Source organism: Melanerpes formicivorus, unplaced genomic scaffold (genome assembly GCF_026170545.1).
Source record: "Melanerpes formicivorus ecotype bairdi unplaced genomic scaffold, bMelFor1.0.p_v2 SCAF_32, whole genome shotgun sequence".
NCBI lineage: Eukaryota > Metazoa > Chordata > Aves > Piciformes > Picidae > Melanerpes > Melanerpes formicivorus.
In genome coordinates this window covers 5,198,035-5,222,742 of record NW_027142384.1, presented here as the reverse complement: position 1 = coordinate 5,222,742, position 24,708 = coordinate 5,198,035, and the positions used below count along the sequence as shown (strand labels likewise).

At 37.0% G+C, this 24,708-nt stretch overlaps 1 protein-coding gene across 11 annotated transcripts in view; it reads left to right on the top strand.

Annotated features, from left to right (window-relative positions):
- The window catches only part of PHF20L1 (PHD finger protein 20 like 1), a 48,459-nt gene extending 26,601 nt beyond the window's left edge, over positions 1-21,858 (top strand). For 4 of the 11 annotated variants that reach the window (XM_068155512.1, XM_068155507.1, XM_068155505.1 and 1 more), the window contains 13 exons: positions 1,316-1,501; positions 1,701-1,907; positions 7,907-8,125; positions 8,319-8,375; positions 9,708-9,812; positions 12,160-12,324; positions 12,714-12,895; positions 14,645-14,744; positions 16,097-16,183; positions 17,129-17,324; positions 17,532-17,901; positions 20,734-20,899; positions 21,687-21,858. In XM_068155512.1, the coding sequence (XP_068011613.1) occupies positions 1,316-1,501; positions 1,701-1,907; positions 7,907-8,125; positions 8,319-8,375; positions 9,708-9,812; positions 12,160-12,324; positions 12,714-12,895; positions 14,645-14,744; positions 16,097-16,183; positions 17,129-17,324; positions 17,532-17,901; positions 20,734-20,899; positions 21,687-21,829 (2,183 nt within the window). In that variant the 3' untranslated portion in view covers positions 21,830-21,858. The remainder of the gene's footprint in view (positions 1-1,315; positions 1,502-1,700; positions 1,908-7,906; positions 8,126-8,318; positions 8,376-9,707; positions 9,813-12,159; positions 12,325-12,713; positions 12,896-14,644; positions 14,745-16,096; positions 16,184-17,128; positions 17,325-17,531; positions 17,902-20,733; positions 20,900-21,686) is intronic. The other 7 variants (XM_068155506.1, XM_068155514.1, XM_068155508.1 and 4 more) reach the window with 4 other exon arrangements.
- The last annotated feature ends 2,850 nt before the right edge of the window (positions 21,859-24,708 follow it).

Here is a 24,708-nt window from a genome sequence, read left to right as displayed (position 1 = left end):
TTTCAGTGTTACTTAGTCAGGATTTTTGTTGCCTGAAACGCATTAAATGATGAGGCCAAGAGTTAAAATAAACATGAGTTTCTCCAAAGTCAAAAGCCATATTTTTATTCCATTTCTAGAATAGGTTTGAGGATAGATGCCTAAAACTGCATTGTGTGTTCCCCTTAACTTGATTTGATATTTTACCTTAGGACATAAGTTCCCTTCAGTCTTTTCTCACAGATACCTTTAAATGAATGAGCAAGACAGGGCTGCAAATTAAGCCATCTTTGTTCAGGACACATTGACATAAATTGTATTTATCCCCACAAAATATTAGCAGTCATTATGTTGTAATATGCCTTCCCTCCCCACCCTTAAAATAATGGTAAGTAGTTTTCCTTGAACATGTTTGTATTCTTGACCAAGTTAGGCTTCTGCCTAGCAGTACGTAAAAATCAGCCACTTAAAAAAACAGCTACTTAATAGATTAGGTTTTGTTAGTACTGTTTTTGTAGTCTCTGGCTTCCAGGTGTTTACCTCCTCTAATGGAAATTCAATTTTGTTGTGTCTTTATTTGTAAATCTGTACATCTTTGAATCCAAAAGCAGCTTAAGAAAAGGAGAGAGCAGTGCTTCAGTGTGTAATAATGACATACATGTTTTTCTAAGGCAAAGGTTTGTGAAACTTTTGAGAGGTGTAGGGGAGCGTGGGTTTTTTTGTTTTTAATGAATCAGGCCTATTTTAATCTATATCAGTCCTCCATCACCTTGCTTTAAAAAAAAACAACAAACAACAAAAAGGCTTCTTGAGCCTTCTTACTGTGCCATGTGTGCATCTGAAATATAGTTGGAGTATTGATATCAGGTTAGCAGATGATGAGATATAAAATTAACAATGACTTTGGGTTATGTTTTTTTAAGTTGTATATTATCACTATCCATAACTTTTTAGATCTTCAACTGTGATCATTTGTTCTGTTTATTGTTAAATCCGATTGCCCCCTTCCATTATAAGTAGCCTACTCTCATGGGTTATATGGGGGGGGTTGCTTATTGTAACTTACTGTTTGCCTAAAACAGCAGTCTTTATCAGTGGGGGAAGTAGATGGCCTAATAATGTATATAAAACAAAAAGCAGAATCGTATCTTGAGCGTAACTCTTTTTTGTACTCCTGGTAGTCACAGTTTTTAGTTACTTTCACCAGTTCTGCTGTGATTTACCAGCCTTGCAAATAAGAGCTATTTAAAGCACTCCCCATCTTTAAATCTCAGATACTGCGGTAAGATTGTGGTATATCTCTCTGCTTCATGAACATTGAAAGATCTCTTTTTAGGTCCATCACAGCCAGTGAATTCCCCTAGATCCTACAAACATAGCCAACGGAGAAGAAGATCACAGCGTTTAGCAACTTGCTCCTTGCCTGATGATTCTGTAGAAAAAGTTTCTTCTCCCTCTTCAGTTACTGATGGAAAAGTGTTCTCCATCAGTGGTCAAAATCAACAGTCATCAAAATTGGAGGGTAATGTATCTTAATCTAATAAAGAACTGCCCCAGAGAAATTGAATCATAACGATTGGACCTTTCATGGTTTTCATCTAATGGGATATTTTGACTGATTGTACCTAAAGCTGTATGCTTTTGTTATGTAACTGCAAACCAAACTGTTGTTTGCTGGACCTATGTATCTTTTTTAATACTACATTTTTTCTTTTATGTAGTACCTGCTGTTGCTCATATATCACTTGAGAAGCGTGGACCGTGTCTCCCTCTTGATTTAAGCCGTAGTTCGGAAGTTACAGCGCCATTATCCACAGAATCCACTTTCCATAATGAATATCCCAGTAAAGACAAGGAAGATATTCAGATGATTACATATCTTTCTTCCAAAGCAGTAACTGATGGAAGAGTAGCTACAACAGCGTCAGGTAAAGAGATTGGGTGTACAACCAGTTAGGTTTATAGTTGTAGGGTAAAAACATTGTATGTATTCAGTCACACAGAAGGAGGGGATACTTTCTTCCTTTCTGCACACTCACAAACCTGCCACTCTTTATGGGGGCCATCCATCTGCATATTCTTCATCTTCCGCTGACTTTGAGCTACATTAGCACTTTCTAACACGCTTTAAGGAGAATGAGAGTGTGGAATATAAAAAGCAGTATTTCAAAAATATTTCATATGTTAAAACTTGTAAAAATTAAGTTGTTTACTAACATACTAATATGTACTGAATCTTGATGTACTCACTGGTCTTGTGGCTTCTGCTTGAAAGATGTATAGCACATTGCAAGGCAATCAGCATTCCTCTACTTCCATTTGCAGTGGGAGTTTTGTCAATTGCTTGCTACGAATGTTACTTAAAAATATTTCTGAAAAACCCTGTAGAACTTGATAGACTTGTCTTACCCTTACAGAATTAGCATAGAGCCCAATACTAGGTCTCTCTGCGGCCTCACAGTTTGTAACAGTTTACTGGCTGCTGTGTTTTCAGTGAATCGTCTGGATAGAGGCAATTAGGAAATGTGATGAAAGGCTTCCATACAGATTTGCAGACTCTAAAAGTGGGTTGTTTTCATCCAGTTGTGTGTTAGGTGTCCATATGCTTACTTCATAAGTAAATGTGTTACGTAGGTGAGTATCAGAGAATTTTTAATTGGCTTCCAAAAAATACTTCTTTGTTTGTTACATTAAACGAAAAAATTATTTAATAAACTAAGAGGAGGAAAGAGTCAAACGGGAAAGTTTCGGTAAATGTGATCAGTAGTAAGGGAGGACATCATGACCTTAAATATGTAATTATGACAACTCAAAACTATAACAGTTTTGTTTGGAGGAAGAGAAAAAAACCAAGCCAACAACTTTGCATTAAGCTGATAGTATAGCTGCAATGCTCAATAGATCAGTAAAGCATTTTGTTCAGTATGTACAACACGTCCTTGGATGTCTGCCCACACATATTCCCACTGAAAGTGTAAGGTGATCACTTTAAGTTGTAGCATAGCTCTTTAATCAGATGCAGCAAAAGACAGGGAGATTCTTGGGTCAGTATTGTGTAGATTAAAATAGATTATTGTCATTATTATTCCTCTCAAAAAATGAATCCATTAGTGTCTTAAACTTGTCAAAATAAGGACTAAGGGAATTTCTAATGAGTTGCCACTTAAGCTTTTAAAAATATTAATTTCTTGAGTGAAATAATCTGACAGTCTTCATTTGCTGTTGCTCCATTGTGTAGCAGTAGAATCATAGATTCCTGAGGAAATTACTTCTGTGAAAGTCCTTTTTATCTCATGTCTTCTACCATGGCGAGTTTTCAATTTGCCCACTCACAGGACAAGATCATAAACTAGCAGCTTCAAACTGCCATCTGTTTCTTCTTTGTTACAACTTACTTCAGTTACTAGGCTTTTCTTACATATTTTCTAGATCATTCAATGTGTAGTTGGTGATGCTGATGGGTATGTATTTTGTTGTCTGCTTCTGACATTGGACTGCCTTGGATTCTGAGTGAGCTGGTTCGAAACACAGCATTCATGAGTACACTTGTGCATGTTTAGTTGTTTAGCTGTGTCTTGGTCTTGACCACAGCTAATTAAAGAAATAATATGTTTTATTTATAGCCACCTTTATTTGTGAGTCAAAAATGATTGACGTGTCCACATACTTTGTGTCAGTGGAAACCATTCCCTGTCAAAATTAAGTGGTATTGCTATTTGACTCCAGAATGAGAAGATGGAAACGCTTGCAACTGATGCTGGAAGATACAGTTTATGCCGTTATTTAAAGCTTAATGAAGCTCTTAATGACTTCTTTACTGAAAACTTAATAACTTGGTGTTAGTCAGAGGGGAGGGATGGGGTGCACTGAAGTGCAGAAGCATAAATGGTAACTCATTAACGTGTAGATTCCTTCTCAAAATCATTGTACAGAGCGAACAGCTTATTTCATAAGTGTGGCACAGGAGCACTGTGATTATTTCCTTCAGTCCACAGGCTGCAAGGAAATACTGTGCACTTTGGTGGATGCTGGTACACTACCAGTTAATTATTGAACAGTGGTACTGTTTTGCCTAAATAGGTGCATGGAGCTATTTGTGATCACCTGGTACTGCACGCACAACTGAGAATCCTTGCTTTTACTTGTCAGACTGCTTAAAATGAAGATAATTGACCTTTTTGTCATTTAGCTTTTCATAGACTTTAATTTGCAGCTGGTCTGAATGCATGCAAAACACTGCAGTTTTCCAGTTCTGACTGCGTGAAGTTCAAATAGTTTTGTAGTTAGAATTTTCTTTTAAGTCCATGCTTATTTTTCTTGATTTCTGTAGCTCTGCACACCTTCGTTGGTTTAACTGTTACATATTGAGCAAACTTAATTTCAGTTAACTATATGGATTTTGCTTAATTTTTAGCAGGAAAATACTGTTACATTTACTAATGCAGGAATATTAGTAAGATTAGTAAAAGTAATAGCAATATTATAGTTATCTGCTATTCCCTGTTCTACCTCAGTCTAGATGATTTTGCTAGCAGGGTAACATTAGGTTAACTATATGGGAGAAATTTGTACTTATGCTAAAAGAAGAAACTTTATAGACTCTTGTGTAATTTTACTGATAGCAGTTTACTGCATTGGGAAAAAGAAATGGCTGATGTAAAAATTGTTCAGAAAATTAGATCAGTCTTTTCTTATACTCTTTCTGGTGCTATTGCTTACCCTGCTTGACTCTAGTGAGTTAAAGCTTGTTAGTTTGGACCTGTTTGCTTCACTCAGCCCATCTGTTCGCAGTCAGGTTTACTCTCCGGGTTCAACTGTGTCTGCCATTCTAGTCTCCGCCCTGAGGTTGCCAGCAGATTGTTGGGTTGGGATAGTTAGGTGAAGGAAAGCAAGTCCTCATCCTTCCTAAAGAGATTGTTTTGTGGAGGATCTGATATTAATCTATAGTATGTATTTAAAGGGGAAAAAAATTCATCCTGTGCACTGGGAATTCAAAACACAAAGCTAGTTACTATAGAACTATGAATTATGGTGGTCATATTATGGTTTAATTTGTATATTAATACAGATGATGATATTTCTCTTATTTAGGGAAGTTGAAACATCAAGAGCCTTGGAACAGACTATCATGCTTCAAAATAAGTCACTTCACATTGGTACAATTTGTTTTAATTTGCTCAACTGCAATAAGCAGTGCCACTAAAAGCCTGTCTGTGCTGATGCACTCCTAGCACAACATCCTCTCTTTCTCTGTTGTTTCTGTCATTTCTTCATGACAGACCAGGAGATGTAGCATTGGAAACATGTCATGAACTAGACTGGAAAGTGTTGTGATTTGCATTTCTTTTTAATCTGAAATCAGTCTCCTGGTGATAAAATTCATCTTAGAACAATGACATAATCAGTTTATCAAGTATAATCTCCAAGCATCTTTCTCTCTGCTGAATGTTAATTGCAGACCTCCTACACTTCACTGTGTGGGAGGTGGCTGACTAGACTCCTCAGAAGGAGTAACATTGCAATTAAAAGTAGCAGTTAAAAAAAAAAGATAGTATTTCCATGAAGGAAACCTTTTATAAACTAGTATTTTTTTCATGCCATATTTGTTACTTAGCCTTCAGACTGTCATTGTCTACTTTGACTGATTTTGTGGTTACTTACAAGGCATAGCAACTGCACACTTAAAAATTAGATGTTGCAAGCCTTAACACTTTATTTAGGATTTGAGAATTCAGGGTTCTCAGTCTAGAATAATTTCTGATTAATAGAAGCCAAGAATAACATTTCAGTATATAAAGGCATAATAGCAATGTCTCTTCTCGGGTTACTATAGACAAGCATTCTGGAGAGCTCTATCACTGAGATGGGTATTTGTGTGATTGTGGCAGATTTCTGCCCATCATAAACTTTCCCTCAAACACTTATTTATTGTCTAGCTGATTGCTTGTGTTAAAAATTATAGAGATACTGAAGTCTGTTGTGTTGTGGCTATCAGTATCAGAGCACGTTTGAATGTCTGAGGTAGGGATTTCTTCTGTGTAACTTGTTTAATAGACTAAATTTCTCTTGAAATTCTTTGGATAGAGTATTATCACATCTTTCATCCAAACAGCGGTGACCTAACCAAATTAATTGCGTTTGGGTGATCTTTTTGTGCTCTTTTTGGAAGCTAGACAAGACGTTGATAGCACGATGATGTGGAGAAGTGTCACTTTTTTCTTTTACTGAGGTGCTAAAATATACTCATTGCTTCACAGATGGCAAAGCAGCTTAGTCCTGTAGCAGAGAGAAATGTTAATTAAGAAACCCAAGACAATAATAATCTGGGTAGATTTTATGTTGATAAGTATCCCCACAAATTAAGTCCACTCAAAAGACAAAGACAAGAGCCTGTATGGAGGACCAGTCTTGACAGGATTAGATGACAAGGTTGATTTGAGGGAGTGGAAGGGCTCAGGTAGCCTCATCCATAGTCATAGAGCTCATGTCTTGTTTAGCAGCCAGCACGCAGAGCTGAGAAGCTGCTTCCTGCTGCTGGGTATATTGCATGCTACGGTGATATCTTGCATCTTGCAGCTGGTAACATCTGGCATTTAAAAATGCTGTGAAGTATAGTAAGTGATGTACTGATTTCTATTGCTCTTGCTACCACTGTAGCTTTCTCACTCTGCAGCATTATAATTGTGGTAGCGTTGGCTTGGTTTGTCCAAGCCCCAGGGGCTGCCTTAGATAGTCAAACCTGAGACATCCTTCCCTTTTTTACCAGAATCCTTTTAGGAATGATGAATTTTCTAAATTGTTGCAACATTGCTTATTTAAATGTTTTTTGTTTTATTACTAGGTTGTTTGTTTTTTTGTAAGAGAGCTGAAATAACCTATTCCAGATCAGCTTTGTGTCTGATCTTGTTTAATATCTTGATATCAGTTCAGCACTTCAGTCCACAAGTGTTTTTTACATGCTGATAGCTTCTTTGGACACAAGTTGAGAGACATCAAAGGTAGCTGGTGCCTCCAAGTGTTAACAGCTGGCACTGAAAAACCTAAACCCCTTGGACTTTGCAGAGCTGCATTTTTGTACAGTGTGTCCTCAGCATGGTCCTGAAATGTCCTCAGTGGTCTGATGAAAACTGGGCTTTGCTAATTACATTTAAATGAGACTTAAGCTCTTACAACATTGATGGAAACATTAATAGGGGAATTTTTAATTAATAATACTCTTTGTAAATAACTTCTAGTTCGTTTGGAAATTCTGTTGTCCAATTTGATTATAATATTAGCAATGAAAATTATAATTCAAGTTTTGTCATGTTATTTCTTTACATCAGATCAAGATAAAAAAGAAATTGAGTATTTCACTGAATAAACTTTTCTGATAAGAAAAGTGCAAGATTAGAACTGCCAGTGTGTGATGCTGAATTCTAACAAATTAGCACAGTGTTTTACATGTAATTCAAATGTAGATTAAACAAGTACTTGAAAGATGGTGAATAATTTAAATATTATTAAAAGAAATACAATAAGAAGCGTAAATGTTATGCATAGCACTAAAAATGTACCAGGGCTTTGGTTTCTCTGCTTACCTAATGAAACGAACTTACTGACAATGTCAGCAGTTTTTAACCGCTACTGTTGTTCTGGGTTTCCATTACAGTGAAATAAAAAGGAAACAAAAAGGCTTAAGAGTAGCAGCAAAAATTTTAAACAGTACAATTCGTTTAAAAAATGACTGCAAAATTCCAAAACAAAGGAGAAACCTTCTGTGGCATGTATTGTCTTGTATGTAAGACCTAGGCATTCATATGATGTAATCATATGTTAAATGTGATGATGTTATTACCAGTATTTGACATTTCAGTGATCTGACCCAGCCAGAGATCTGGCTTCAGTCCTTATGGAATGCCTAGTAAATCTGTCTTCTTGTTTTCAGCACCCTCGTCCCATGTACATGCCTTACATCTGGAAATGCCTTTAACCAATAGTCTAAGGTTGCCCAAAGGGAATAGTAGAAAAAAGAGGTCTTCCACATCAGTGAGCTCTGAAGGGACAGAGATACAATGCTCTGTGCCCATAAAGGAGAAGTGTTTTGAGAGTCTGAAGGAGAAAATATTAAAGAACGTGATTGAGAAGGACAAGCATTCAGAAGTTGGTAAACTACAATACTTTTTGTTTCCAGTGCTTTAAGCAATAAAAATAATTGTAAAGTGACATTAAAAATAATTTTGTTTGTATGCTTCTTATTATTGTGCACCGTTAAGACTTTTTACGGTCTAATGACTTTTTACAAGAAAGTGGGTCATCAGCCAGACATTCCACTGATGTCATGTCTTCCTCATTTGCAGGTGCAGTGAGAATGGAAAGAAAAGGAAAACTGGACGAGAAAATTCCTTCAACATATGGTATGTAAAGAGTAACATTTTTTTTTAGGAAAAAAGGAAAAATACTCCAACACTTGATGTCTCTGAAGAGCAAATGTAAAAGCATCACATATTTCCTGGGTCCAGCTGTGCTGCTTTGGTTTGGTCTGGTTAGGTCTTAGAAACCATTTTTACATATACATGAAAAGTTTATAATAGAAGAATGATTTTAAAAAAGACAAAGAAAGTGCCCATAACAAGGATTTTGAAGGATCAAAAAAAAAGTACCAAGTACCTGTGAGATGCCTGGAAGGTGAAAGAACAAAAGAAAAAAACCCAAACAAAACACCCCAAACAAACAGAAAACGACAAAACTTTTTTGTTTTGTTAGTTGAAATAGTGAATACTGCTTTTATTTCCTTGTACTGACTGATTGGAGTGGGGGGAAGAAAGTAGTCAAGTGTTACTAGCAAGTGTTTAAATATAAAACACATAAAAATTATTATTAGAGATGGACAAGAATTCATAAGTGATTCTGCCTTGTTTTTCGAGGAGGTAGAAGTTCTGTTTCTGCATTCTCCCAGAATATGATAAGATTCCAATTTGTGTGCAGGAAACCACCCTTAAATAATGACTTTAAAGATTTATTCTGTGTGACAAGTCAATTTCCTCATTATTTATCTCACTGCTGATTACCTAGAAAATTATTATGGAGTGAAAATGTTGAAGGATGTAATTTGTCTGAGGAGAATTAACAGGATAAATAGAACTTTTGAGACAGAGTACTTGTCCTCATGCATGTACCAACAGTGCCCAGAAGTGAGCTTCAGTGTGAAAAATGTGTCATAAATTTTAGTCAGTATCATTTTGCTCTGAGGATGTTGCTGTGTAGTAGAAAGTGCTGACAGCATCAGCAGTTTTGTGATACTGAAATTTCCTTCAAATGACTTTCTGTAGGGCTAACATGTTTTTAAGACAGTGTTACCTTTTTTCGTTTAAATTTTCTCACTTTTGAGAGCTTTGTCCCTTGTCCACACTGTTTTTTAATGTTTGTTTTGTTTTTGTTTCATAAACTGTAAGTAAAATAGATTCTCTAAGCTATTTCAATGCTATCACTTGTTTTCTGTGCTTTGCTATGTCTTTTGCTATGATACCTCATTTGGAAATACTTAAAATAGTAAAATGTTACTTGTGGAGAGAGATTTCTTTGAAGTAGCAATTAGTGAGAGACATGCCCAAGATATAAAGTAAATTGAATCATTTTGATGTGTCTAGGCCACTGAAATACTTAATTTGGGGTGTCATGTTTAAGTCAAATGAAGTGAGCAGTTTGGAATGGTATTGCTGTTTCAAAGTGCTGGATTTTTATTTCAGGTAAAAAGAAAGAAAAGGAAAAAGAGAAAAAAGAAAAAAAGGAGAAAGATCATAAACCAAAACAGAAAAAGAAGAAGAAAAAAAAGAAGAAATCTAAACAGCATGGTAAGTTCAGTTTACTGCTTTTCATAAGCAAAATTAGGGCATTTCTGGCATTAGATATTAAAACTTGTTTCTAAACAATAAGAATGTCAAATATTAGAAACTTCAGAGAGTACATATTATCATAGTATCATAGTATCATTCAGGGTTGGAAGGGACCACAAGGATCATCTAGGTCCAACCCCCCTGCCATGGGCAGGGACACCCCACACTAGATCAGGCTGGCCAGAGCCAAATCCAGCCTGGGCTTAAACACCTCCAGGGACGGGGCCTCGACCACCTCCCTGGACAACCCATTCCAGGGTTTCACCACTCTCACGGGGAAGAACCTCCTCCTCACATCTAGCCTGAATCTCCCCACCTCCAGCTTCATTCCATTCCCCCTAGTCCTATCACTACCTGAGATCCTGAGAAGTCCTTCCCCAGCCTTCCTGTAGGCCCCCTTCAGATACCGGAAGGCCACAATTAGGTCACCTCGGAGCCTTTTCTTCTCCAGACTGAACAGCCCCAACTCCTTCAGTCTGCCCTCATAGGGGAGGTGCTCCAGCCCTCTGATCATCCTTGTGGCCCTTCTCTGGACACGTTCCAGCACCTCCACATCCCTCTTGTAATAGGGGCTCCAGAACTGGACACAGTACTCAGGTGGGGTCTCACCAGGGCTGAGTAGAGGGGGAGGATCACCTCTCTCGACCTGCTGGCCACACTTCTCCTGATGCAGCCCAGGATCTGATTGTCTTTGCGGGCCTTAAATGTTGAAAGATACTTAGGTCTATGACCTCCTTTTTGTGTTTATAGCGTGTTTCTATGTGATAGACGCAGAAACTTGGTAGATGATTTTTCTTCCTTCAAAAGATAAGTTCACTCATCTATTCAAATTCGTCATTTGAAGCTCCATATATGTGTTCTACCTATTTTGCTTGGATATTAAAATTGTTCTAGAATTTAGTCTGCTAAATTTTGCTGGTTTACTGTATAAAATGCAGCCCCTCCTTAACAGCTGAGGTTGGTGATTATGTTGTAACAAGCTTGTCTGTTGTCTTGACAAATGGTGATTCCATTTGTCTTTGCTTCACTTCCTTTTTCTGATTCTTCAATCATATTTCTTATCTTCTTTCTGTTCTTTCCATTCCCTAAAGGGACAAAAAGTATTTGCCTTTAGCTATGAGGCTCTAGATAGCTTGTGGGTTTTTTTAAACAAAGTAGAAACGCCTTTCAGATCACTTTTTTTCCCCTCCCTGTTTGTGGTTTAAAGTCATCCTTTCTGTAGCTCTCCTTGGCATGATTTCTGTGGAGTAAACTGAACAATGTTTCAGTTTTCTTTTTTTAATGAAAAGATAACTATCCTGCTGACAACAGCTGTACTGTGTCTTTGGTTATTTTAGTCTTCCTCAAAATGACATTAGAAATTTCTTGGTTTACCTCACTTTTTGTATCCAGTGCTGTCTTGCAGCATTGAGGCAGTAAAAATAACAGCATGGGCAAATGCAGACTTGTTCTGTCTTTTCCTCTTGCCAAAGACTGGTTGCCCAGGGAAGTTGTGGATGCCCCCTTCCTGGAAGTGTTCAAGGCCTTGAGCAACCTGATCTAGTGGAAGGCGTCCCTGCCTGTGGCATGGGCATGGGGGTTGGAACTAGATGATCTTCAAGGTCCCTTCCAACTCAAACTATTTTGTCATTCCATGACTTAGTTGAGACAAGCTCTCCAGTCACTGTGATTAAGAACAGGCTCGCAAATGGTTTCCTTGAGATTATTGCAAATAGTGTAGGATAGAGGAAAATACATGATGCTGGTGTCAGTGTCTATACTGCTGTATTGCCAGTAGACACAAGCACACCATGCTGTCTGTGCTTGTATGTCTCATCCTGCTCCCCAGTCTGGTGTGTGCTACTGACAATATATAGATGTATATATGTACAGTGTGGATCCCTCCAGCAGCTGGGCTCAGACTGCCCAGTAGTTGCCTCTGGATCCCAGTCCTCCCAGTTGCTGGCATGGGGAGATAAGAGCCCCTGGAGCTGTGGCCCCATCTCACTCATAAGTGTAGTCTTGCACACTCCTGAAGTTGGCCAGGACTTCCCTGGTCTCCATAGCCCTCCTGGTTCTCACCCTTAGAGAGACACTTATGTCCTGAGTGGACTTCATTATGTTTCTGACTGGAAAAATTGATGAAATGTATTATGAAAAGCTTTAGCCATTTAATATTTACAGTTTCATCATCCCAATACCAAACTGTTGATCCCCTCACGCAGGAACCTAATGTTGAAGTACATTGCCTTTTTTTTTTTTTTGTATTTGTCATGAAGTTGTCTTCACTTTTGTAGCACTGACTTGTTTTCTTCTAACTTTTCAGATTATTCAGATTATGAAGACAGTTCTGTTGAATACTTGGACAGGTGCTCCTCCCCACTAACACGGTCTTCAGGGAGCTCTCTGACTTTGCGCAGCATGTTCTCAGAGAAGAATACATCATACCAGTATCCAAGAGCTATCTTGTCTGTTGACCTTAGTGGAGAAAGTAGGTTGACTGAACAGTAGCTTTCAGTTTGTAGGTTTAATTCTTCCAAGATAATTTTAAAAGAAATAATTTGGTTTGTGTTTGAGATTGCAGCTATAAATTGGTGATTGATTTATACTTCATCTATTTAAGTCAGAATGCTTACATTCTCAAGCTGTTCTGCATTGTACTTGCTTTGGTTAAGTGTTGCTACTCTGCTTCTGAGGAGGTCACATTAAAAGCATTTTGCAGAATTTCTCAAGAAATCTACCAGCAGTCTGTATGAGAACAATTTTTTTACATTTTTTTTTTGCTATATGCAAGTTAAGAGTTTAACGTCTGAAAATCCCTACGTTTCTGTAAACTATTGTCTCTGCACACACAATTTCTTTTGTATTTGTTTTTACTAGACCTTTCAGATATGGAGTTCTTGGATGATTCCTCTACAGAGAGTTTGTTACTTAGTGGTGATGAATACAATCAGGATTTTGATTCAACTAACTTTGAAGAGTCTCAGGATGAAGATGATGCTCTCAACGAAATTGTTAGATGCATCTGTGAACTGGATGAAGAAAATGGCTTTATGATTCAGGTAAAGAAATTTGAAGAGCAGGTTATTTTTTCCACATGAATGTCTTGCTTGAGATGGTGCACTTCTGATATGTGGAAGACCAAAGTTATGCAAAGAGCTGTAAATAGGAGTGAGCAATAATAAAGTGTTTCTTATATGCAGAACTGTTGCTCTCGGATGGGGTTTCTCTAACAATTCAATATGTAGAACAGGTTTGTAAGGAAAGGTAACCTTTTTTCTTTATAGCCACTTGATCAGTTTGGGGTGGAGTTTCTTCTCCCACATACACATTGTCACTTCTGTCCACAGACAATCCCGATTATACCAGCCTTTTTGCTTTGGTCCTTGTGTTTAGCAGTACCAATTATAGAAACCACTCTGCTCCCTGTAAATGTACCTCAGTTATATGCAAGTCTTGTCAGTAATTGTGTGCGTGGTGTGCATGCTTCATCTTTGGAACAGCCCTAAGAATGTAAATCACAGCATCCAGGCCCTGATGGATTGCAGCTCTGGCTGCTTATTTATTTGTATTCCAACAAGGGGAGCATTTCCTATCTAGTGATGAAGAATTTGATGTCTTTGTCTCAAGGAATTCATAATGCAGTGATTAGGTCAGATGCAGGCAACAGAGAGGAAGACCTCAGCTGTCAGTGACTCTAAAAGTCATGAACTTGCTGTGTGTTTTTTTTGTTGTTTTGTTTCACACAGACACACACACATATGGAGACTTTTTAGTTGATACTTGAAGGAAGCAGTTACGACTATTCTGTGTTAATAGACTGAAAGTCTTTTGGAAGTGACAGAAAGACCTGAAAGTAAAAGACCCAAAGACTGTCTCTGGGAACATGCTGGAATACAGTGCTGTGTTGGAGGAACTAAGAAGGGAGTTCACATGTGATAATAATATGAAAACAATGAACTGGTGTAGAAGCCTTTGGAGAGAGAATATGGCTAGAATTTCCTAGTGTAACAGGAGGAAAGGTGACCTCAGTGTTTTAAATAGGTTGATGCTGAAAAGCATGCTAAAGCAGAGAGGAGAGACTTAACAGTACTGAACCAGCAAATGTTTGGAATGTGGGTGAATACTGAGTTGAGAACGGGAATGATACTTTTAAGTGGTAGTTTCCTGCTTGTTTCTAATGTCCAATGTCAGCCTGATTTTTCCTTTTGCTTCCTTGCTTCACTGAGAGCAAGTAGTTTGCTGTTTCTAGGTCCTTATATCTTACCACTTCTATTTTGCTCTCCTGTTCTCTTGTTTCTCATCTTCCTTTTTCTCTTCATTTTCTTTTTCTTTTAGATTTTCCATTGGTGCGATATTAAAAGCACATCTTTCTAGCGCACTGGAGAGATGCTTTGTAAATGTAAATAATTAAACTGAAGAGTTTTCTACTTTACACTGTTATGCTGTAATGTATTACATTATCTTTCTACTTTACTGTAATATTATACTCCTGTCTTATGTTCCACTACTAAATATTTAGGTGCTAAAATACTGAATGTTGTAATAAAATACTGTTGAAAATTTTATCTTCAATTTTTTTCCCAGTCTGGAATTCGTGGTTGAGGTAAGCTTCAGAGTTCTTTATAGCTTGGTGTCTTTGTCTACCCAAACACAAATTGCCCAACTAAAATAATCTTATTCAGATCAGCTGTTGAAGTTAAACTGCTGTTCTCTTCATTTTGATGATACAAGAAATAGCTTCTGTCTTTTTTAATCCACTTATCTCAGTTCTAGTTTTTGCTTTTGTGTTTGTTTTTTTCTGATGTTAGTGTGAAGAGTGCCTGTGTTGGCAGCACAGTGTGTGCATGGGACTCTTAGAGGACAGTATTCCAGACCAGTACATCTGTTACATCTGCAGAGATCCACCAGGTATGGGTGAACCACTTTTATCTTCAGCTGTCTGCTTAGGATTTTTGGGCAGAGATACTATGCATTGCTTAAGTGGTTAAAATTTTGTGTGTTTTGTGTTGTCTGTTACACTTCCTCGGGGCAAGTGATTCAAAGTTTGGCTCAGAGTGTAAACTTACTTTCCCATTAGGTATGCTAAATGTTATTAATGATCTTAATTGCCATCACATTAATTGTTGAAACTTAATTCCCCCAGACCCTTAGAGCTTTTCCATGCCGATGTAGTCTGAAAAGCCTTTCTAAACAAATCATTCTTGTTCAGCGATGTGTTTTGCCTACACTTGGAATCAAATCTGTTCCTTTTTTTTTTTTTTTTGAGAAAAAGGACTCATTACTACAGTGCACTCAAATATGCTGTGGATGTCATTTTATATTAACTGCAATTTTTTCATGTTTGCATTTGTCCAGTACTGTGTAGATGAAGGTGTGGAACCGAATGTGTAAAATACAAAAAAAAATCAGCACTTTTTGTGGTAAATCATAGTGTACAAGCTATATTGAACTTAAGTTCAGCTAGGATGTTAGATACTGCAAGAATTAGGAGATGTCTGTTTACTTTCAAAGTGAATATGTTTGAGTAAGAAGATAGTGCCATGGTCTAGTCATGAGGTCTGTGGTGACAGGTTGGACTTGATGATCTTTGAGGTCACTTCTGACCTTGGTGATACTGTGATACCGATTTAAAAACTATTCTGTCCATAAACTCATTTTTCTTAGCAGTTATTTGGAACAAAACTACAAAAGTTCTGAGTATTTTTTCCTGCCAGTTGATGCAAATGAACATAACTGTCTTCTGGTGAAATATCCAACAGTCCAGCTGGTTCAAAAAAAGGCTGATTTGGTTCTGAAGTTACAGAATGAAATTGAAAAAGTATCTGTAGAGGTGGATGAGTCTCTGTCCAGCCTGATCTAGTGTGGGGTGTCCCTGCCCATGGCAGGGGGGTTGGAACTAGATGATCCTTGTGGTCCCTTCCAACCCTGAATGAAACTATGAAACTATGAAACTAAGATACCACAGTATTTATTAGTTACTTTCAGGAAGAAAATTTAATAATATAAAGCTGGAAAGATGTGACTTCATCCATTTGCCCCAGTCTAAATCTAAATGGATGGAATAGAATCTTGTTTGGTACTTCTGTGTGGTGTACTCTTTAAGCAGTCAAGCTTTTTCTTACTAAAACCAACTAATCTGTCTTGTGTTCTTTCCTGCACTGTACTAGGTACTTCGTTATCCCTCTGCTGTGCAGAGACTGTGTCCCTAATTTTTCTCTTCTCTCCCTTCCTAACCATTACTTCTTTTCTTTCTATGTCAGGAGAAAAAGGTCATTCACAATGTCAGTATTTTAAAGTGTATTGGGATAATGGGCAGAAAGGAGATAGACAGGGTATTCTCCTGAAAGGTATGGAGGGCTTCCATCAACCCATTATGTGTTCTGTATATGATGATAGTCTGATATGACATTGAGTGTAAGATATTGCAGTCTTAGTCAGTCTGTTTGTCTTGGTCCCTCACTGTAAACAAGAATATCTGAATAATTAGCATTATACATTTCTATTTTTGGGTTTTGATAAGGATTTTTTGTTGTTTCATTTTAGTTTTTTGGTTGTGTTTTTTTTTTTTTGTTGTTGCTTTGGTTCTTTTGGTTGGTTGGGGGTTTTTTTGACACATTTAATGAAGTTGCTGTAGAAGTGTTAGCTAAATACACGTTCATGCCTGTTGGGTCAGGTTTGTAGATGTTGCCATAGCATGGAAGCCCTATGGCCCACTAACATCAATATCCTATCTAGTAGTGTCTGGTAAAAGGTCTCTCAAAGGATAGTCTAAAGACTGCTTCTTGTGAAGAAGCCTTCTTCTGGCTTCTAATAAATAGATCTTTACTTTGGTGTTAAAGCAAAATATTTGTCTTTCAGAAACAAGCTAGGTGTTTTGGATATGTCCCTACAAACCCCACTTTCTAACATTTCTTATGGTAACTTAGGCTTTTCTTTTCTGTCTTTTTTTTTAGAAGTAAGCTGCAGTTTTTAGACAAATGCCAATTTTAACACTTTTACTGCAGTTAGATTGCAATAGTGCAGTTCCTAATATCCTGTACTTTGATTGCGAAGATGATTAGATTCTTTCCTAATGCCATTTATAGAGATCTTGAGATGTCACATTTGTTTTTCTAACTCTTAAATTTCCTTTTAATCTTTAAAAACTAGGTTTTGAAATAGCAAAACCTTGAATCATTCTTTCTTGGATGTTAGGAGTTATTTAGGAGAGTACATAATTATAGCACTCTACTTTTAAATGTGATTTTACAGTGGCTTTAGCTGGACCTCAGTTTATTTATTGCTTTCCTCAGGTCAAAGGTGGAGTGCCAAATATCTTTATGATAAAGACTGGCTAAACAATGGACACATGTGTGGATTATCATTTTTGAAAGAAAACTACTCTCACCTTAATGCCAAAAAGATTGTGTCAACACATCACCTACTGGCAGACGTATATGGTGTAACTGAAATATTGCATGGACTGCAGTTGAAGATTGGGATATTAAAGTAAGTGTCATTCTCCATCTATATATAGTTAGGTAGCAGAGACTAGCAGTATTCCATATGTATTATTCTCTCACATTAAACGTCTTACTTGTATAATAGTTCAAATAATTCAAGTGCAATATGTGGAGTATGCTCAGCTTCCGTAGGAGTTAAGTGCTGTAAGTGCTACTCTTTATAACTTGCTTATTTTCTCTCCCTTTACTGCAGAAATAAGCATCACCCAGACCTTCATCTCTGGGCTTATTCAGGGATGCGAAAAGAACAAGAACAAGTAACTGTTGGGGTAGAGAGAAAATTAATTACTTTGCCAGATTCTGTTAATACAACTGAAAGGACATGTCACAGTCAAAACCATAAAGAGCCACCCAGTTTACCCCAGAAAATGGAAGAAACATACATCACAAGTGAGCACAGTTATCAAAAACCACAGAGTTTTGGTCAAGACTGCAAAACAGTCACTGATCCTATGAGCTCAGATGATGAAGATTCAAGTAGTTTTGAGGAAGATCAGGAATTTCACACAGAGAATAAAAACTGTTTACAATATTCTTTTAAAGATGGTGGCATGAATGAGCAGGTAAGTGTCATTCTTCATCTGGGAAGCTTCTTAGCTGGAAAAATATTTTCAGTGTGGTAAACTCAAGCACGTACAAGTATTTTAAAATGTTCATTGTTGTAAGTCAGCAGAAATCTCTGGAAGCAAAACTGATCACTGAAATTATTTCAGGTACAGTAAGCCCATTTCAACTGGTGAATAAAATACAAAACATGGTTAAAGTACTACCTGTACTAAAACTGTTTATATTCAATCCAGTGCTTAGAGGCAAAAAAGATTTCCTATGTTTAAAATTGCAAGCCCTTGATACATATGGGTTGGTTGGTTTGGTTGGGATCTTTTTTGTTTTGGTTTGGTTTTTTGCAAGGTGAGAAAATAGGAACAAGTTTTCTTTTTTTCTTTCTCAATTCTGGTGGTTTTTTTATCTGTGTGGTTTTGTTGTTTGTTAAACTGAGATTTGTAATGGTGTTGTTTATTGTACCATATTCTTCTTTAAATAGCAACACTAGAATCCTGTCCACAAGTAATGATTAACTAACAACTAACTTGTCTTCATGTGCAACTTCTTTTGAGTCTTTTATATTGCATATTTCTTCTTATTAAATGTTTCACAGGTTTTTAGTCAGGATTGTATTTGGCTATTTAAACATCTGTTTCTTGGGTTTTAATTAATTATCTGAATCTGTTACTTTGTGGAAAATGTTTGAAACTTTTTAGTCTGGTTTTAGTGAAGAGTTCTCTTGACCAAAAAAACAAAATGAAACAAACCTTTCTGTTTTCTGCAATACCAACTGTCTGAGAATAAATCGCCCAACTCATCCCCCTTTTGATGTACAGTTTCTGGTGTGGAAGAAATGAGTAAGATATGTCTTTTTTCTTTTAATTTTAGTTTTAAATGTGGCATGTAAGCTATATAGTCTCAATGGGAAATTTGAGCTTCTTCTAATTAGAAATGTTGATTATATACCATTTGTGTAGTAAGGAGATGCTCAGCAGTGTAAAATAAACTTATCTTCCAACAGTAGCTTAAATTGTCATTGTAAACAGTATGAGTACATTTAGAATTAAAATAATGTGAGCAGTGAAACAAAACTTGATGATTCCTTTAGAGACTAAAGCATATGTCTAAAAAGTTATGTGTTCTCTGTTTTAAACCAGGAAAACTTTACTGTGAGGGTGATGGAGCACTGGAGCAAGCTGCCCAGAAAGGTTGTGGAGTCTCCTTCTCTGGAGACTCTCAAAACCCCTCTGGACATGTTCCTGTGTGGTCTGCCCTAGGTGATCCTGCTTTGGTGGGAGGGTTGGACTAGATGGTCTACAGAGGTCCTTTCCAACCCCTACCATTCTGTGATTCTGTGAAGCAATTTGTTTGGGGAATTGTCAGGGTACTCTGCTTTGGGACACCTTATCATCAGTAGGGAGCCATGAATCTGTTTGTACTTGCCTTAAAACCATGATTACACTGACACCGAAGTCCCACTTCTACATGAACTGAATTCTCTGTAAGGTACCACCTTTACCTCTCCTTGTCAAAGTTTTGATGGGGGCTTTGGATTCTTCCCTCTAACAGCTCAAGCATGAAGTACTCTGGTTTTGATAAATAATTGTAACTCCTTTATTGAACATTGTATTACCAGTGCTTGTCCTCCAGGACTTGCTCATAAAGCTCCCAGCAGGTTCGTTCCAGTTTGATTTGGGTTTTTTTAACTAGTTTTAAGTCTTAAAAAGTTAGGGGTTTTCTCTTAAGAAGTCCCTCTTTTCTTCTTCCTCTCTCTTCTGTTCTTGTCTGGAGGAAGAAATAAGAAAGGATCAGTGTTAAGTCTGTTATTGTATGACTTGGAAAAAAATAGAAGCTGAGCACTTGAGCAGAGAAGTGTATTAATATGATAAAATTCAGTCCCTGCTCTGGTACTGGCCATGAACCGACACTACGTGAGCACAGATTCTAGTCCATAAAATAATGTTATCAGTAGCAAAGTAACTCCAGGATGAAGTCACAGTTGATACAAAATGGGAACTATGGATCTTGCTAATTACTGGAGATGCTGAATGTTTTAATTCATTAAATCTGGTATACTTTCTTTGGTCGTTCCCATTAGTTGAAATGTCAGATACAGAAATATCTGGAGCCTTATATATTATGTCTATGTCTTGCTATGAAGATACTAATTCATTATTCCTCAGAGACTTATGTTTGCATAACTTTGCTTGTTACTGCCTTTATAACTATCCCCAAACATAGAATCATGGAATTATTTCAGGTGGAAAACATGTTCAGTTCTGTCTGAGACTCAGGCTTTGGAGTTACATGGGACTATGGCAGTGGTAGGAAGAGAAGTCTGTTGTCCTAATCAAATAGAATAGTCGTCTTACTTGTGCAAAATAGTGACTTTTTACATCTTGGATGTTTATGTGTTTTGGGGAGTTTTCCTTCATTCTCTGTCTAAAGCGGAAATGTACCTTAGGAGCTTGCACATTTGTGGTGGTGGTATTCCTATGCAGCTCAGCACTTAAGGATTTAAGTCACGATTTGTATAAAATGGGCACAGAAATGCAGTCTGTCTTACTGCATTAAGGTGCTTGAGCTGTTAAACTTTACTTCTTGCCTCACTCCTCCAGTGTGATACATGCTCAATTGTATGGAATTTGCATTTTGTTTGGTTTTGTCCGTTGGTGTGTCATGGTACATGGCTTTTTCAGTATGCTTTGGGTCAAGTAAAAAGAAGTGCAGTTCTAAACTAGCATAGTCTAACATGTGACTCAAATGTTGAAATCAACACCAGAACCTAGAACACAACAATAAAACCCTCTTAAATGGCAATATTTTTTTTTCTTTCTGTTGCTTCTATGAAGAAGAATTCTGCTGAAGGAAACACTGTATTTGTTTGTAATGAAAGAAGAGGTTCAGAAGAACAAGTGGATACACATCTTCAATGGCAGCTAAATCTCCTTACCCACATAGAGAATGTACAGAATGAAGTCACCAGCAGAATGGACCTGATAGAAAAAGAAGTTGATGGTAACTACACTGCCAAATACTCACTAATACAGCATCTTTCATAGCCATTGTGTTGAAGGTCATCTGAGACACCAAAGATGGAATTCTTTTTTTTTAAAGTATTGTATTCAAATTTGGGTACCCCAAGGCTTGCATCCTTCATCCCATCACCCCACTTCACAAGTTTTGAATGCCCAATGAAGTAGCTTAAGCATTCAGGAACCCTGAAAATTTAGCTCAAGTTTATGATATTAGACAGACTTCAGAAAGCTTAGATAATTTGTCTAGCGTTGGTCCAGATATGGATAATCACTGGATTTTTTTCTCTGCACCTGGAGTAGGTTCTAGTAATTGCCAGTATTCCTGCTTGTACTAGGCAATATTTCTAGGCTAGCAGGATTGACCTTTGCCCTTCCCTGTCTCTATGGGCATAGACATTTCTTGAAAACATTTGTGAAGATTGGAAAACCATTCTGTAAACAGCAACCTGTTAAAGTGACAGAAGCAAGCCTTGCTTTTAGAGATTGCCCTTTCTGTTGCAGAACTGCAGTGGACAAAAGGCTGTGAAAATTGTTATCCAAGGATATAATTTTCTCTTGGGTACCTTTTTCTAGCAACAACTGTTTGAGTGAAACATAGAGTTAGTTGGTGTTTCCCTACTAAAAATTCCTTCTGTTAAATAAAAATCACAGCCTCAGTATGTTTTGTCCTCTTAGAAATGTCAGAGTAAGAAATAAATGTTTAATTTTTTATGAAAACTGTTTCTTCAAAACTTATTCTAACCAGCTCCTTCCTTTTCCTTCTGTAGTGCTGGAAAGCTGGCTTGATTTCACTGGAGAACTGGAACCACCAGATCCTCTGGCAAGGTTGCCTCAGCTGAAGCGACGTATCAAACAGCTCTTAATTGACATGGGGAAAGTACAGCAAATAGCAACACTTTGCTCTGTATGACAAAAAGGAAGAATAAAGAAATAAAAATAGGTTCCTTACAGTGAATTTTCTTACTAGCCACAAGACTGACAGGAAGACAGCAAAAAGCTGAGCATTTATCTGGTTCTTTTCTGATTACATTAATAGCCTGAAGCTTTAGAGGGAGGAGGGGCAAACTCTCCGATTTTCAATGTCACAGATTCTTTACTGCATATTCAGTGTCCAAGCTTCAGAATGTACCACTGCATTCTGAGAAATGTTGATAACGATTTTAAGATGATAAACAAGAGAATCCCCACATACAAGATAGCTGAACAAACAAAAGCTATGAAGAACAATGTGACCATTTTGAAGCCTTTGGCAACAAATTATAAATCAGCAGAATTCAGCTGACTAAAAATTTTTGGGAACTGCTTTTTTAATGAATTAATTCCTCTTGTCTTGCTAGCAAAAGGTAGACCCAGAGAGTTCTGTATTCTCTCTACAAGGAAGGTTTTTTAGGTGTTCCCTTCTCATGAATGTTCAGGAAAGTGAACATACTAGCTTTGATTTTTGAAAGAAATTACTTATCATGGTCTCCATTTTAAGATATTTTTTTAAATAGATATCCTTATTGCAGTACCCTTAGGCTCCTTTAAGACACAAGTGGCAAAGAGTAGTCAGATGTGCCAAATAGCGTTCAAAACACTGGAGTGAGAGTTTGATTATGATTTACATGAAGGCTTTGTATTTTTTTTTCCAAAGTCCTACTTGGTGCCAGCAATCCATCCAAAAATGTATCTGGTTTATATTTTTTATGTTCTATTTCAGTATTCACGATTCAAGGTACAATTTTTGTCCTGGGCAGTTCTGTTCTGTTGTTGGCCCTCCGGAAACTTACCATCCTCAGCTGGGTTGAGGAATGACAAGAGCAGCAAAAATGTCTGTGGCTGTGAATATAGTAAACCACTAGAATAAAAATCACATGACACATTCTCCAACATTTATTTATAAAACCTTTCAGCTTCAGTGAACAAAATGTCACAAAACCAAAGGCAACCTTCTTTCTCTGTTAGCTCTTGCTGGATTTTGAGCCCAGGACTTTCCCTGTGCTTCTAAGTTGCCGCTGTACCCAGTGCTACATCCATGTTTGTGTGTGTGCGTGTATGTGTGTATAGGAATGCATGTACATACATGCATACTATACACATTTCTAACTACACATGGCTAGTTTTGTTACAATGGACAATAAGAAGTGGTGGTTAACATGAAATGTTACCTTTTAACAAGCAGTTTCTAAAATTGAAAATAATGTATGTACAGGTTTTGGAATTTGTAAGATATGACTGTTAAAAGGAGGCTATTTAACTGATGACATTAAGATACTTGAACATTTTATGCCTCACATCTGTTTATCAGTTCTAGTTATCTGTATAAATGCATTTTAGAACCGATAGACAGTACACTTGAATTTACCTTTTGATAAAAGTACAAGCCACTGTACATTCAAAAATTATTTAAATTTGCAAACACACTGTTCTATATGTAAGGTACTGTATGTAAAACTGTTTATTAAAACTATTCTGCATACTCCACATTTTCCACTTTTCTTCCCGATCGGCAAAACAATGTCAAAAAAGAAGTGATTGTTACACTGTACAGACCATCAAAAAAATCTTGGAATGCCTTTCAAGGATGCATAACGTTGAAAAATGTGCCAAAGATGGATTATCTGGGAAAGACTTTGCAGCCAGTGCATTGAACTTTCGTGATAAAACCATTATTGAAAATGAAAGCAGCATGGCTGGTTCATTGCTAAAATAAACCTACCCTGACATTTCCCATCTGTCTATCATATCTGAAGCAAGTTATCACTCTTGATGTCCAAAGCAAAATGTTAACCCCTGTTACAGAGTGGTTGCTATTTAAAAAGTCTTGCCACATCAAGCTTGTAGGAGTCATTACAGAGCTGCATGGTAACATGGAAGTTAATTATGGAATCATGATTGGCAACTTCATAACACAGAAAGAACATAAGAGCTGAGAACTTGTTGACGTTTTTATAGCAACTGTTAAGAAATAAAATACTTGTGTTATATAGTTGGATGCTTAAATAACTGCTTCAAACAATTTGAACAGTTGAGTGACCTACTTGCTTTTGGATATGTGAGACGTATATATTGTTCATTTGCTGCATATCCATGAATGTGGTACTGTGTGTACTGTATAAGAGAAGTGTAAATCCAGATGAATTACTTTGAAACAAAGTGGAGTGTATTTACCTAATTTATACAGCATACACTGTAGCAATATTATGCAATGTGTGTGCATGTGTGTGATGTAATATAATTGTAAATGTTACTGAAGGTGGAGGTGGACTGAGAGGTTCCATGTGGAAGGAAGGAGGTTTTGTTCTTAGTGCAGAGGTGGAGGAATGGTATCCTGAAAAGGAAATCATAAGGTCAGTTAAAGTTGTCTTTGCAGCTCTAACTTGTCTTCTGTTTATATATGTAGTGGTATCTAAATTTACATGAATATGAAATTTAATCACTCAGGATCCTGCCTTATTCAGGATGGACTGTGCTTACAAAACCAACCTGTTCAGTATTTTTTTAATCCTCATTTATGTGTAGTCACATGTTATAAAAACTCCAGCAAACTTTCATATCTTCTAAGAAATACAATCTCAATGTCCTTATGGACAGTGCTATGATACATTGTGTATTGCTTGAATGCTTCACAAGCTTGTCTGAGTTTGCTTTCTTAAGTTGTGATGTTAGTCTGTAAAGTGACATTAATTTTGGCCCCAGTTTCTCAAGTATTCAAAGGTTTGGAATGCTTTTGAAGTTGTTATTTTTTCCTTAAACACTTAAGTGCCATAAAAATGCTAAGTGTTTTGCACAGAATGTAACCTACAGCTG